Below are 16,860 nucleotides of genomic sequence, written 5' to 3' on the forward strand. Positions count from 1 at the left end.
TCTGTGTGAAAGAAATGCCTCTCTTGGCCCTTTTGTATCTCTTCCCTCTCACCTTAAACCTATGCCCTCTAGTTTTAGACTCCCCTACCTTTGGGAAAAGATATTGACAATCTAACTGATCTATGCCCCTCATTATTTTATAGACCTCTATAAGATCACCTTAAGCCTCCTACGCTTCAGGGAAAAAAGTCCCAGTCTATCCAGCCTCTCCTTATAACTCAAACCATCAAGTCCCGGTAGCATCCTATAAATCTTTTCCGCACTCTTTCTAGCTTCCTGGGCCTCGCTGAGGTCATTCCACCCTTCAATCCGGGTACCAGTCCAGTGTATCTCCTCTCCGAGACCCTGATGTCCTTTCCAAAGCACATTGTGTAGAACTGAACACAGCACATCCGCTGAGTTCCAACCAGTACTTCAGAAAGGTCACCTGGATGTGATTTATTTTGCCTTGTTTGCATTTTTTGCTAACTGTGCAATAATATTTTAAAATAAAAGTTTCTCGTATTTTTTCTGTTGAATCATATTAAAAACCACCCAGTCTGCAAATGTTTTGCCAATGGAGAATGTGTGTGTGTATAACCACATCAATACTTCCCTGTGAGTCCCGAATGCTGAACTCAGCACAGTTTTTCGAGCTTGTATTTTACATGTCATCGGAATGCATTTTGGAAATGTTTTTTTTAAGAAGGTAAGGCGGAATTCCTCCATTTTGAGACTAAGGCCGGAATTCTCCGGCCCTTCACACTCCGCTGCTGCTGCCAGTGAGGATGAAGAATTGGGCGCTCAGCAACCATTCCAGATGGGGGCTCACCATCAGCCGCGGGGGCGGGGGCCAGGGGCCGGGTTTCGGCCACAGACTGCAGCTGATAGCAGCAGAGGCAGTGATAGGTCTCTGCTGTTTTCAGAGCACAGAAACCTGCACATGCACAATGGCATCCTCTGCAGCTATCAGCTAGCTTTCAGGTGATTTAAGACCCGCCCACTCCCCCTCCTGGTGAGAAACAGATCGAGGGTTTTTTTTTAATTGCACATAGTGCATAAGATTCGAATGGTGGCCTCACCGAAATAGCAGATCTGAAACTGTCCCATTTCCATGCTCATTCTGGACTTAGAATTTTTTCGGTAAGATCACCTCCTAAGCGTCAACTTAGCATGCCCAATTCACCTCACCTACACATCTTTGGACTGTAAGAGGAAACCAGAGCACCCAGAGGAACAATGGGGAGAACATGCAAACTCGGGCGGCACAGTGGCACAATGGTTAGCACTGCTGCCTCACAGCACCAGCGACCCAGGTTTGATTCCTGGCTTGGGTCACTCTCTGTGCGGAGTTTCCATGTTCTCCCCATGTCTGCGTGGGTTTCCTCCAGGTGCTCCGGTTTTCTCCGAAAGACGTGCTGGTTAGTTGCATTGGCCAATGCTAAGTTCTCCTTCATTGTACCCGAACAGGCACCAGCCAGAGTGTGGCGACTACAGGATTTTCACAGTAACTTCGTTGCAATGTTAATGTAAGCCTACATGTGACCGATAAATAAATAAAATAAAAAATAAACTAAACTCCACACAGACAGTCAGTCACCCGAGGCCTGAATCGAACCTGGGTCCCTGGCACTGTGAGGCAGCAGTGCTAACCACTGTGCCGCCAGATATCATGGTCTTGTTGATAGAATCATAGAATCTGTACAGTGCAGAAGGAGGCCATTGGGCCCATCGAGTCTGCACCGACCACAATCCCACCCAGGCCCTATCTCCGTCAACCCACGTATTCACCCGAGCTAGTCCCCCTGACACTAAGGGGCAATTTAGCATGGCCAATCCACCTAACATAAGAACATAAGAAATAGGAGCAGGAGTAGGCCATCTAGCCTCTCGAGCCTGCCCCACCATTAATAAGATCATGGCTGATCTGAAGTGGATCAGTTCCACTTACCCACCTGATCCCCATAACCCCTAATTCCCAATCGATCAGGAATCCATCTATCCGTGATTTAAACATATTCAACGAGGTAGCCTCCACCACTTCAGTGGGCAGAGAATTCCAGAGATTCACCACCCTCTGAGAGAAGAAGTTCCTCCTCAACTCTGTCCTAAACTGACCCCCCTTTATTTTGAGGCTGTGCCTTCTAGTTCTAGCTTCCTTTCTAAGTGGAAAGAATCTCTCCACCTCTACCCTATCCAGCCCCTTCATTATCTTATAGGTCTCTATAAGATCCCCCCTCAACCTTCTAAATTCCAACGAGTACAAACCCAATCTGCTCAGTCTCTCCTCATAATCAACACCCCTCATCTCTAGTATCAACCTGGTGAACCTTCTCTGCACTCCCTCCAAGGCCAATATATCCTTCCGCAAACAAGGGGACCAATACTGCACACAGTATTCCAGCTGCGGCCTCACCAATGCCCTGTACAGATGCAGCAAGACATCTCTGCTTTTATATTCTATCCCCCTTGCAATATAGACCAACATCCCATTTGCCTTCTTGATCACCTGTTGCACCTGCAGACTGGGTTTTTGCGTCTCATGCACAAGGATCCCCAGGTCCCTTTGCACAGTAGCATGTTGTAATTTTTTTTCCATTTAGATAATAATCCAATTTGCTCTTATTTTCTCCAAAGTGAATAACCTCGCATTTGTCAACGTTATACTCCATCTGCCAGATCCTCGCCCACTCACTCAGCCTGTCCAAATCTCTCTGCAGACCTTCTACGCCCTCCACACAATTCACTTTTCCACTTATCTTTGTGTCGTCTGCAAACTTTGTTACCCGCACATCTTTGGACTGTGGGAGGAAACCGGAGGAAACCCACACAGACATGGGGAGAACGTGCAGACTCCGCACCGACAGTGACTCGAGGCTGGAATCGAACCTGGGTCCCTGGCGCTGTGAGGCAGCAGTGCTAACCACTGTGCCACCGTGCTGCCAATGATGCAGGGGCACAACTAATACTTGACATGTTTAATTCAAGAAAATAAAAATTCCAGCACAAAATCTGCTTTGCTCAGACGGAGAATTAAATTAAGGTCATGGCTTCCGTTTACTTATACACTCTCAATCACAGCTGCTGGCGGTGTGAATATGTAGCATTGTTATCCTTTCAGGTTTTGAAAATGATTTTGTTTCGGCAGTAAAATCAAAATGGAATGTTTTCTTTGTCATTTTCCAGGTCATTCTGCCCGACCTTGCCGTGTTGAGAATAGCAGTCTACGATGACAACAACAAGCTGATTGGTCAGAGAATCCTGCCTCTGGATGGGCTCCAAGCTGGCTATAGGCACATATCCCTGAGAAATGAAGGCAACAAACCTTTATCATTACCCACCGTCTTCTGTAACATCGTACTCAAAACATATGTCCCCGATGGGTTTGGAGGTGAGTTTATCCACTTCTTAACTATCAGTAGATATCATTATACAGTAACTTCATTGCAGTGTTAATGTAAGCCTACTTGTGGCACCAATAAATTAAGCTTGCTTGGTTTCATTGGTCAGAACATTGAATACAGGGGTTGGGATGCCTTGTTGAAGTTGTACAAGACATTGGTAAGGCCACACTTGGAATACTGTGTACAGTTCTGGTCAGCCTATTATAGAAAGGATATTATTAAACTAGAAAGAGTGCAGAAGAGATTTTCTAGGATGCTACCAGGACTTGATGGTTTGAGTTATAAGGAGAGGCTGGGACTTTTTTCTCTGGAGTATAAGAGGCTTAGGGGTGATCTTATAGAGGTCTATAAAATAATGAGGGGCATAGATTGGCTAGAAAGTCAATATCTTTTCCCAAAGGTAGGGGAGTCTAAAACTAGAGGGCATAGGTTTAAGGTGAGAGGGGAGAGATACAAAAGTGTCCAGAGGGGCAATTTTTTCACACAGAGGGGAGTGAGTGTCTGGAACAAGCTGCCAGAGGCAGTAGTAGAGGCGGGTACAATTTTGTCTTTGAAAAAGCGTTTAGACAGTTACATGGGTAAGATAGGTACAGAGGGATATGGGCCAAATGCGGGCAATTGAGACTGGCTTAGGGGTTAAAAAAAAGGGCAGCATGGACAAGTTGGGCCGAAGGGCCTGTTTCCATGCTGCAAACCTCTATAGAACATAGAACATTACAGCGCAGAACAGGCCCTTCGGCCCACGATGTTGCACCGACCAGTTAAAAAAAAACTGTGACCCTCCAACCTAAACCAATTTCTTTTCGTCCATGAACCTATCTACGGATCTCTTAAACGCCCCCAAACTAGGCGCATTTACTACTGATGCTGGCAGGGCATTCCAATCCCTCACCACCCTCTGGGTAAAGAACCTACCCCTGACATCGGTTCTATAACTACCCCCCCTCAATTTAAAGCCATGCCCCCTCGTGCTGGATTTCTCCATCAGAGGAAAAAGGCTATCACTATCCACCCTATCTAAACCTCTAATCATCTTATATGTTTCAATAAGATCCCCTCTTAGCCGCCGCCTTTCCAGCGAAAACAATCCCAAATCCCTCAGCCTCTCCTCATAGGATCTCCCCTCCATACCAGGCAACATCCTGGTAAACCTCCTCTGCACCCTCTCCAAAGCCTCCACATCCTTCCTGTAATGTGGGGACCAGAACTGCACACAGTACTCCAAGTGCGGCCGCACCAGAGTTGTGTACAGTTGCAACATAACGCTACGACTCCTAAATTCAATCCCCCTACCAATAAACGCCAAGACACCATATGCCTTCTTAACAACCTTATCTACTTGATTCCCAACTTTCAGGGATCTATGCACACATACACCTAGATCCCTCTGCTCCTCCACACTATTCAAAGTCCTCCCGTTAGCCCTATACTCAACACATCTGTTATTCCTACCAAAGTGAATTACCTCACACTTCTCCGCATTAAACTCCATCCGCCACCTCTCGGCCCAACTTTGCAACCTGTCTAAGTCTTCCTGCAAACTACGACACCCTTCCTCACTGTCTACCACACCACCGACTTTGGTGTCATCAGCAAATTTGCTAATCCACCCAACTATACCCTCATCCAGATCATTAATAAATATTACAAACAGCAGTGGCCCCAAAACAGATCCCTGAGGTACACCACTTGTAACCGCACTCCATGATGAATATTTACTATCAACCACCACCCTCTGTTTCCTATCCGCTAGCCAATTCCTGATCCAATTTCCTAGATCACCCCCAATCCCATACATCTGCATTTTCTGCAGAAGCCTACCATTATGACTCTAAGGTTAAAAGCTGGTCAAAATGTGGACATAGGGAGGTGGCTAATCTTGACCTCTGGGCCATAGCTGACCTCGTGTTTACCAGTGCACACCACAGCCATGAAAGTAATAACAGGAATTGTCATTTCTCTGAAATTGCCTGCAGCCCCTTTCCTTTCTCCCCACCAGATATCGTTGATGCTTTATCAGATCCAAAGAAGTTTCTATCAGTCATGGAAAAGAGAGCGGACCAAATGAGGGCGATGGGAATTGAAACTGTACGTAAAACACTTCGTTATTTATTACACACTCAACAGCAAATCATTGAGCTAATTTTCTTCTTGAGTGCCAAAGATCCAGAAAATTGTTTGTTTTTAAGTTGTCGCTTTAAACTAAGAAGTCACGACCAGAAGGTTTTAATATTAGACAATGGTAAATGTACCCAGGAGGAGGTGGATATAACAGCCTCGTAGACTGAAGTCAACCACATTCTCTGGTCTCAGAATTAACAATACTGATGATCTGTTAGCATTTAGGGGAGGTGATGGCCTAGTGGTATTATCGCCAGACTATTAATCCTGAAACACGGCTAATGTTCTGGGGATCCGGGTTCGAATCGCGCCACAGCAGCTGGTGGAATTTGAATTCGATAAAAAGCATCTGGAGTTAAGAATCTACTGATGACCATGAAGCCATTGTCAGAAAAACCCATCTGGTTCATTAATGTCCTTTCGGGAAGGAAATCTGCCATCCTTACCTGGTCTAGCCTACATGTGACTCCAGAGCCCCACACAGCAATGTGGTTGACTCTCAAATGCCCTCCAAGGGTTACTAGGGATGGGCTATAAATGCTGGCCAGCCAGCGACGCCCATGTCCCACGAGTGAATGAAAAAAAAGGTGGATAAGTCCTCCTTTCACAGCTCCTTTGATATCCGGCTTACCTTGTGGTATGTGATGTTTGGACACATTATTGGATGCTCCATTGCTGCAGAATGCAAGTTGTTGGTGTTGCCATTTGAAAGTATCATACGATTCAGACCATTGACAATCTGCTCCTGATGGATTAAGATTTCTATTTATTTCCATGGCCTGATTTTCAAAACTGAAAGCAGGTAGGAAGTAATGAGTTTGAAAATTGTATTAAAAAATTTACACTGCCCCACTGGCAATTGCCCAACTTTTGGATCCTGCTTAAACACTCTGGAAGGAACTGACACAATGGGAGATTTGACCACTGGGCAGTGCCCAGTCATCTCATGTTCCTGCATGTGTCCCTGGAGTTTAGGGACTAGATTGTGATGATGGTCTAGATCCCGATGTGGGCTCGATTTCAGGTTGGGAATCCAGGAGTGGCCACGGCAGGTCAGCATCGGTGGTGATCTTCCTGGAAGTAGCTGTTGGATATGCAGCCTCCGGGCACACCGTCCAGTTAAAGACAGTTAACAGACCAGCATGCCCAACACAGAGCCCCGCAGTGATGCCCGGTTAGCAGGCCCATCAGCAGAGGTGGGCATCGTCAGCGTAGGTAAGAGAGCACAAGGACATCTCAAGGTGGGGTCAGCCTCCGAGAAGTTTTAGAAGTGTGAGGGGGTGGGGGGAAGGAAACAAAACATCGCCACAGTTGCCAGGCCATCAGTGTGGAGGGGGGACCCCTTCCACGGACAGACCTGTGACCACATTTCTGCTGTTCTGCCTCCCATGGCTCTGGGATTTAAAGAAGAATTCACTAAACACCCACAGCCAGTTTCCAGGAGGCCGTCCTCCACACAATGGTTGTGACGATCCCGACAGCATCACAAAGTTGACCATAAGTTCATTGAAATCCTACAGTGCAGAAGGAGGCCATTTGGCCCATCAGGTCAGCACCAACTCTCCGAAAGAGCATCTTGCCCAGGCCCTATCCCCGTAACCCCACACATTTACCCCGCTAATCCCCCTAACTTTTAGAGATTAGAGGGATTAGCAGGTAAAATATGTAGGGATATGGAGGTAGGGCCTGGGTGGGATTGTGGTCGGTGCAGACTCGATGGGCCAAATGGCCTCTTTCTGCACTGTATGGTTTCTATGATTCTATGACCTTGAGACATTAAGGGACAATCCATCTAACCTGCACATTATTTGGGCACTAAGGAGCAATTTAACATGTCCAATCCACATAACCTACACATCTTTGGGCACTCAGGGCAATTTACCGTCGGAAAGATGTGCTGGTTAGATGCATTGGCCGTGTTAAATTCTCCCTCAGTGTACCCGAACAGGTACCGGAGTGTGGCGACTAGGGGATTTTCATAGTAACTTCATTGCAGTGTTAATGTAAGCCTACTTGTGACACTAATAAATAAACGTTAAAAGCTACACCATGGCCAGTCCACGTAACCTACACATCTTGGGACACTAAGGGGCAATTTACCGTGGCCAATCCACTTAACCCGCGCATCTTTGGACTGTGGGAGGAAACCGGAGCACCCGGAGAAACCCTCGCAGACACAGGGAGAGCGTACAGACTCCGCAATGACAGTGACCCAAGCCAGGAATCAAACCCGGGTCCCTGATGCTGTGAGGCAGCAACGCTAACCACTGTGCCACCGTGCCACCCCTAAAGTTAAGACTGATGATTAGCTACCTGCTCTGTCAGTTAGACTCCACCCCCCGCATCCCCCCACCTCCTGAAAGATTAGCCAGAGTCGGGATCATGCTCGGGGGAGCTGTCCTGTCAGAAGATTCTCATTGTGTTCTTGGTTTCCATTCCTATCCCATCTCCAGGGGAAAATACAGCCTCAAGTGTGTACATCAATGGATGCCCGTTGTAGACTATGCTCAAATGTGATAACAACCTTTATCAAATAGCCGATTAGCACTCATTTGACAAAAAATGGTCTCCTGGATAAGTTACTGCAGGGTTTATCACAGGGATTTAAAATCTTACATGATTCACCCTTGCTGGAGGATATCAGGCAGCGAAGTGAGAAACATGTTTATGCAAACAAGCAACTATTTGTTGTGGGCTTAAGTTTAAGCTATGCAGCCCAAACCAGCAGTCTCCATTTAGCCTCTGTTTCCTGGCATGATGTACTCCCCTTTACTCACATCTCACTCAGCCAGATTTACAATCATGTCTGCAGGAGTTAATAAGTGGCCATCAGTGACTGAGCTGCGATTAATTAGCAGAACAACTATAGTAAAGTCCATTAATTCTAATCATGCTACAACTGTTGTGTGATTATCCAACTAAAATATCAAACGCACAGTGCATTCGAGTGGTAGAAGCATGTGTACCTTCGCTCAAGAAGGTTTACTGGGATGCCACCGGGACTTGATGGTTTGAGTTATAAGGAGATGCTGGATAGACTGCGACCTTTTTCCCTGGAGCGTAGGAAGCTTTGGGGTGATCTTATAGAGGTCTATAAAATAGTGAGGGGCATAGATCAGCTAGATAGTCAACATCTTTTCCCAAAGGTAGGGGAGTCTAAAACTAGAGGGCATAGGTTTAAGGTGAGAGGGGAGAGATACTGAAGTGTCCAGAGGGGCAATTTTTTCACACAGAGGGTAGTGAGTGTCTGGAACGAGCTGCCCGAGGCAGTAGTAGAGGCGGGTACAATTTTGTCTTTTAAAAAGCATTTAGGCAGTTACACGGGTAGAATGGGTATAGAGGGATATGGGCCAAATGTGGACAATGGGGACTCACTTAGAAGTTAAAAAAAGGGGCGGCATGGACAAGTTGGGCTGAAAGACCTGTTTCCATACTGTAAACCTCTAAGAAGAAAGCGTGAGAGCTGGGCAAACTCGATTGCAGCAAGATAAATGATGCATAAAGCTATTTTGCAACTGGACGAGATGTTCGTATTCCACCCGTGTGATCTTTCTGCACAGCATCAGCAACTTGTGATTCAGAGCACCTCTGATGTCCCAAAGTCCCATTAAGTTGCATCATGCATAAAAATTCACCAAATCTTGATGTCGATATCACGAGGAGTGTTGAAGACTTGGGTAAAGAGTTGTACTATGAAAATAATGGCCGGATTTTACCGTCCCGCCCGCCACGGGAATCGGAGTGGGCAAGGGGTGGAACGTAGAAAGGTCCATTGACTTCAGGCGGGATTTTACGGTTATGGGACGTAACCTATTTATGACTAATAAATAAACTTTAAAAACTAAACCATGGCCAATCCATCTAACCTACACATCTTTGGACACTAAGGGGCAATTTAGCATGGCCAATCCACCTAACCTACACATCTTTGGACACTAAGGGGCAATTTAGCATGACCAACCCACACATCTTTGGAGTGTGGGAGGAAACGGGAGCACCTGGAGGAAACCCACGCAGACATGGGGAGAACATGCAAACTCAACACAGACAGTCACCCGAGGCCGGAATTGAACCCCGGTCCCTGGCGCTGTGAGGCAGCAATGCTAACCACTGTGCCACCATGCCACCCCTAAAGTTAAGACTGAGTAGCTACCTGCTCTGCCAGTCAGACTCTGCCTCCTGAAAGATTACTTGAGTCAGGATCATGCCAGGAGCTGTACGGCAAGGCCGTAAAATCCCACCCAATAACTGAAACTTATTTAGTGTCATTAATGTGATAAAACACCCCAATGCCCTTCATTGGAGCACTATAAAGGAAAAGATGACAATAAGTCCCATGTTGGGTCAGCTGTCTGAAGGTTTGGGGCTGGATTCTCCAATCTTGCCCGCCCATGAGGGTAGAATGATGGGCCAGATTGTTTACAGTGGCACATGTTATCGATAACAGAATTAAGAAAAATTTGGAGGGAAAATTGATCACTTTCCTATCCTGAACAGATGCCTTGTATCCCTGGTAACCTGTAGATGTCAGATAAGCCACAAAGGCCAACTTTTATATTGACCTGCCAGGTCCAAGTCATAAACGATGTTAGTTTTATATACTTAAGTAATAATAAATAACAGTGGAACAATTTCTGAGTTGATTAACAACTCTACTTGACATCCGTGTATTTCCCGTAGAATTTGAATCATAGAATAGAATCATAGAATCCCCAGAAGGAGGCCATTTGGCCCATCGAGCCTGCACCCACAACAATCCCATCCAGCCCCTAACCCCATAACCCCACATATTTACCCCAAAAATCCCCCTGACACTAATGGGCAATATACCATGGCCGACCCACCAAACCCGCACATCTTTGGGCTGCATGGTGGCACAGCGGTTAGCACTGCTGCCTCACGGCGCCAGGGACTCGGGTTCAATTCTGGCCTCGGGTCACCATCTGTGTGGAGTTTGCACATTCTCCCCGTGTCTGCTTGGGTTTCCTCCGGGTGCTCCGATTTCCTCCCACACTCCAAAGATGTGCGGGTTAGGTGGATTGGACATGCTAAATTGCTCCTTAGTATCAAGGGGATTAGCAGTGTAAATGTGTGGGGTTACAGGAATAGGGCCTGGGTGACGTTGTGGTCGGTACAAACTCGACGGGCCAAATGGCCTCCTCCTGTACTATAGGGTTTCTATGATTCTATGAGTTTGGAGAATTACAATTTGTGTAGAACTGTCTCCGTTTCTAAGGTGACCAATTCGGACAAGATGTCTTCATGCAGAATGTCTATTGGATTGTTTTGTCACACATTATATGTTTGCTTTGAATTTTTAGAGCGATATAGCAGATGTGCCAAATGACAGCTCCAAAAATGATAAAAAAGGGAAAACGAACCCAGTAAAAGCAAGTGTAACGCCACAGAGTAGCTCAGAACTAAGGCAGAACTCCACTTCTGGTCAAGGAATTGGAAATGATGCAAAGAAAGGTAAGAATAAAGAAGCTGATTCATTTTTAAACAATGCTCGTCTTCTTAAATTGTCTTAAGAAAGCTATTGGATTGGAACATTTGAATCATACTATAGGGCGTTGGTGAGGCCACACCTGGAGTATTGTGTGCAGTTTCGGTGTCCTTATCTGAGGAAGGGTGTCCTTGCTGTAGAGGGAGTACAGCGAAAGTTTACCAGGCTGATTCCTGGGATGGCAGGTCTGTCATATGAGGAGAGACTAAGTCGGTTAGGATTATATTGACTGGAGTTTAGAAGAGTGAGAGGGGACCTCAGAGAAACTTATACAAATTCTAACAGGGTTAGACAGGGTAGATTCAGAAAGAATGTTCCCAATGGTGGGGGAGTCCAGAATTAGGGGTCATAGTTTGAGGATAATGGGTAAACCTTTTAGAACTGAGGTGAGGAGAAATTTCTTCACCCAGAGGGTGGTGAATGTGTGGAATTCACTACCACAGAAAGTAGTTGGGGCCAAAATGTTGTCTGATTTCAAGAAGAAATTAGATATAGCTCTTGGGGCTAAAGGGATATTGGGGGAAGGGGAGATCAGGATATTGAATTTGATGATCAGCCACGATCAAGATTAATGGCAGAGCAGGCGCAAAGGGCCGAATGGCTTCTAATTTCTATGTTTCTAGACTGAGTTTGTATATATTGAGCTGCATTTTGGATAACATTCAAGAAGCTTGATATCATCCAGGACAAAGCAGCCCACTTGATTGTCACTCCATCCACCACATTAAACATTTAATCCCTTCACAGCTGATGCACAGTGGCTGCCATGTGAGTACCATCTACAAGATGTACTGCAGTAACTCCATAGGTAGCATCTTCCAAACACGCAACCTCTGCCACCTAGATGTATAAGGGCGGTGGACACATGGGCACACCACCACCTGCAAGTTCCCCTTCAAGCCGCTCACCGTCCTGAATTGGAAATATATCCCCGTTCCTTCACTATCACTGGCTGGGAATCCTTAAACTCCCCCCACTAACAGCATTGTGGGTGTACCTACAACACATGGACTGCAGCGATTCAAGATGGCCACTCACCGCCACCAGGATGGTACGGTGGCACAGTGTTTAGCTCGTTGAATATGTTTAAATCACGGATAGATGGATTCCTGATCGGTAAGGGAATTAGGGGTTATAGGGATCAGGCGGGTAAGTGGAACTGATCCACTTCAGATCAGCCATGATCTTATTGAATGGCGGGGCAGGCTCGAGGGGCTAGATGGCCTACTCCTGCTCCTATTTCTTATGTTCTTATGTTAGCACTGCTGCCTCACAGCACCAGGGATCCGGGTCACTGTCTGTGTGGAGTTTGCACATTCTCCCCGTGTCTGTGTGGGTTTCCTCCGGCTGCTCTGATTTCCTTCCACAGTCCAAAGATGTGCGGGTTAGGTGGATTGGCCGTGCTAAATTGCCCCTTAGTGTCAGGGGGACTAGCTAGAGTAAATACATGGGATTATGGAGATAGGGCCTGGGTGGGATTGTGGTCGGTGCAGACTCGATGGGCTAAATGGCCTCCTTCTGCACTGTAGGATCCTATGATTCTCGAGGGCAATTCAGGATGGGCAATAAATACTGGCCTAGCCAGTGACGCCTGTGAAAGAACAAATTTAATAAAACTATTCGCTGTGGATTTTGGGTCGGGGAACAGCTCCACAATGAGTTTCCAGCTGAATTTCTGAATGTTTGCCGACCTCCCTATCATTGCGTTCACTCCAGATGACTGCCAATAATTGAAGGAAAAATGGACTGCAATAATGACCCTTTGCCAAATTTTAAACATTCTGATTTTCCATTCATTTCCCTACAAGCTCAGACCTACACTGTTTTTTGTGAGAAAGAATTGATCCTTTTGTTGCAGGAGGTTGCACAATTAGGGGCTTCCGTTGAATCTACCATAATTTGTAAATAATATTTCAAACATCTGACAAATGGAAATCTATCCTTGCTTAGACTAAACCACCATTCCATCAGATCTGAGCTGTCAAAATTGTTTTCTCATCATCAAAGCATCTCATATAATCCCTTAAGTATGATAATGGTGAGTATGAGATTGGAAATGAATATGCAATCATAATTGGCAATGGAAAGTGTGACAAAGGTATTATATTTATGAAGATATATGCACATGTCGGCAATACTGTTGTTTCAGGTATCAGTAATTGCAAATTTAACTGGCTTTCCGTAATCTCTATTCATGATGAGCACTGAGTGGTGCAAACAAGCCATAATAGAATTTCAAACTGCGTACTCATACTTCCCTAAAAACAGTTATGTTCTCCCCATGTCCGCATGGGTTTCCTACGGGTGCTCCGGTTTGCTCCCACAGGCCAAAACATTTGATTTGATTTATTATTTTCACATGTATTAGTATACAGTGAAAAGTATTGTTTCTTGCGTGCTATACAGACAAAGCATACCATTCATAGAGAAGGAAAGGAGAGAGTGCAGAATGTAGTGTTACTGTCATAGCTAGAGTGTAGAGAAAGATCAGCTTAATGCAAGGTAGATAAATTCAAATGTCTGATAGCAACAGGAAAGAAGCTATTCTTGGGTTGGTTACCTCAGACTTTTGTATCTTTTTCCCGATGGAAGAAGGTGGAAGAGAGAATGCCCAGGGTGCGTGGGGTCCTTAATTATGCTGGCTGCTTTGCCGAGGCAGCGGGAAGTGTAGACAGAGTCAATGGATGGGAGGCTGGTTTGCGCGATGGATTGGGCTACATTCACAACCTTTTGTATTTCTTGTGGTCTTGGGCAGAGCAGGAGCCATACCAAGCTGTGATACAACCAGAAAGAATGCTTTCTATGGTGCATCTGTAAACAATGGTGAGAGTGGCAGCTGACATGCCAAATTTTCTTAGTCTTCTGAGAAGGATGTGTGGGTTAGGTTGATTGGCCATGCTAAGTTGCCACTTGGAACAAAGAACAAAGAAAATCACAGCACAGGAACAGGCCCTTCGGCCCTCCAAGCCTGCACCGACCATGCTGCCCGTCTGAACTAAAACCCCCTACCCTTCCGGGGACCATATCCCGCTTAGTTTCAGAGGGATTGATGTGGTAAATATGTTGAGTTACCTGTGTCAAGCGAGCACCAACATTTAACATTAGACCAAATGATAATGATAAAAAGGAACAGAGGAACAGTGCAGCAGTGCCCATTAGTGGAATTCACAAGCCCTGTGGGGAATTCTACAATTCCATTGTAGTCAACAGAAGCATATGTAGCCAATATTTAGATCCTGTTAAATAATGATTGGACTGGAAGGCACTACTTGGTGCAACAGCAGAGGCGGTGGCGTAGTAGTAATGTCACCAGGCTAGTCATCCAGAAGTTCAGGCTAATACCATGGGACACAGCTTCAAATCCCACCAATTTAAGCTCAATTAATTCATAAAGTCTGGAATTGAAAGCAAGTCTCAGTAAGAGTATGAAACTGTGATCAGTTGTTGTAAAAACCCTTCGGCCTCACCAACGTCCTTTAGGCAGGAAATCATAGGATCCCTACAGTGCAGGAGGAGGCCATTCAGCCCATTGAGTCTGCACCGACAACAGTCCCACCCAGGCCCTATCCCTGTAACTCCACATATTTACCCTGTTAGCCCCTCTGAAACTAAGTGGCAATTTAGCATGGCGAATCCACCTAACCCACACATCTTTCGGCGTGTGGGAGGAAACCGGAGCACCTGGCGGAAACCCATGCAGACATGGGGAGAACATGCAGACTCCACACAGACAGTGACCCGAGGCCAGAATTGAACCTGGATCCCTGGAGCTATGAGGCAGCAGTGCTAACCACTGTGCCACCTTGTCGCCCTATCGGTTGTCTTTACCCTAGTTTGACCTAGATGCGACTCTAGGTCTGCAGCAATGAGGTTGACCCTTAACTGCCCTCTGAAATGGCCCTACCAAGCCATTAAGTTCAAGGGTGAATCGGAATGGGCAACAAATGCTGGCCTTGCCAGAGATGTCCACATCTCATGAAAGACAGAAGAAGCACACTCATATCCTTGCTCGTTGTCCTTATTATATGATACGATATAAGAGAACAAACACTTTAATCTATCAAAGATATTCCTTCCACAAACCAAGTGAAGCTGGTACTATTGTTCATGGAACAACTGTGGGTAAGAATTCAGTGCAGCACAGTGAAACAACTCCCTGAGCTTGCGGGGTAAACTAGCAAACTCTTTGCTATTAATATTTTTGAATTTGTACCCTGTTAAGAAAACAAAGGTGGTTATAAATATGATATAGTTTTACGTAGGTTTAATTTAATGTTCTGCTCCTGGAAGGGTAAAACCTATAGTTGGATTCTTGCTGGACAAAGGTGTTTATCTGTGTGGGGCTTGTGTTTCTTTTGTGCTTAGAGAAGGCCACGGTGTGAAGAGTAAATAACTACAAGTGGTTGCTTAGCAACCGGGGGCCACTTTCCAGAGGGAAAGGATTTCCTTTGTTCTTAGTTTTAGCTGAATTTGTTGGCAATTGGAGACAGGACACCAGGGAGTGAACATCTCTCAACTCTGTCAGCGGAAGCTGGACAGGACAGGGGAGCTGCAAAGAGGCAGGCTTCCAAGGAACCAGCCACAGTCCAGATAACCAGGGAATTGTGACAGAAAGAATTTCTTATGACAACTGATGCTAAGAGAACAGGGATCAAGGAATTGTTCAAAAGAAGTCCGGAAAGAGTAACCAAGTGTTCTGAGTTAAAGAGACAATTGGAATAGCCAGATTTAAAGTGGGAAAGCAGACTTCAGAGGTAAATCAAAAGTTTGTCGTTTTAATAGAGTATAGGAATCAAGAGTTAAAGCAATTGTGAGCAGTCAAGACAAAGAAATCCTAAAGAAGGTTTGTGTAAAACCTGCATACACAAAATTTTTTTTAACCTTTACTTGATTTTTGATCCGCATATTTAGCCATTTTGATCATGCCTTTAGATTTGCAGATACGATGGGCCAAGTGGCCTCCTTATGCGCCATAACAATTCTGTGATTATAATTCTTCACTCTAATCACAATGTCTGTTTTCCATACCCCTTAAAAGCTAATTTTGTTCCTTGATTTGGTCTCCGGGATGTGGGTGGTGTGGGTAAGACCAGCATTTATTACCTATCCCTAGTTGCCCTTGAAATGAGAATTTTGCTTAACCAATTCAGAGGGCAGTTAAGAATCAACCACATTGCAGTGGGTCTGAAGTCACATGTGGGCCAGATCAGGTAAGGGTGGCAGATTTCGTTCCCTAAAGGAACATCAGTGAACCATAGAAACATAGACGATAGGAGCAGGAGGAGGCCATTTGGCCCTTCGAGCCTGCTCCGTCATTCATCACGATCATGGCTGATCGTTCAACTCAATAACCTAATCCTGCTTTCTCCCAATAACCTTTGATCCCATTCGCCCCAAGTGCTATATCTAGCCACTTCTTGAATACATTAATGTTTTGGCATCAACTACTTCCTGTGGTAATGAGTTCCACAGGCTCACCACTCTTTGGGTGAAGAAATGTCTCCTCATCTCTGTCCTAAATGGTCTACCCCGAATCCTCAGACTGTGATCCCTAGTTCTGGACTCCCCACCATCGGGAACATCCTCCCTGCATCTACCCTGTCTAGTCCTGTTAGAATTTTATAAGTCTCTATGAGATCCCCCCCCACCCCCGACCCATTCATCTGAACGCCAGCAAAAACAATCCTAACCTTGTCAATCTCTCCTCATTCATCAGTCCCGCCATCCCCGGAATCAGCCTGGTAAACCTTCACTGCACTCCCTCGAGAGCAAGAACATCCTTCCTCAGAAAAAAAGACCAAAACTTCACACAATACTCTAGGTGTGGCCTCACCAAGGCCCTGTATAATT

At 45.6% G+C, this 16,860-nt stretch overlaps 1 protein-coding gene across 6 annotated transcripts in view; it reads left to right on the forward strand.

Annotated features, from left to right (window-relative positions):
- plcb4a (phospholipase C, beta 4a) overlaps positions 1-16,860 on the forward strand; it is a 510,936-nt gene that overhangs the window by 383,664 nt on the left and 110,412 nt on the right. For all 6 annotated transcript variants that reach the window (XM_078230348.1, XM_078230349.1, XM_078230347.1 and 3 more), the window contains 3 exons: positions 3,166-3,370; positions 5,383-5,471; positions 10,826-10,976. In XM_078230348.1, coding sequence (XP_078086474.1) covers positions 3,166-3,370; positions 5,383-5,471; positions 10,826-10,976 — 445 coding nt within the window. The remainder of the gene's footprint in view (positions 1-3,165; positions 3,371-5,382; positions 5,472-10,825; positions 10,977-16,860) is intronic.

This window comes from Mustelus asterias, chromosome 15, assembly GCF_964213995.1.
Source record: "Mustelus asterias chromosome 15, sMusAst1.hap1.1, whole genome shotgun sequence".
Lineage (NCBI taxonomy): Eukaryota > Metazoa > Chordata > Chondrichthyes > Carcharhiniformes > Triakidae > Mustelus > Mustelus asterias.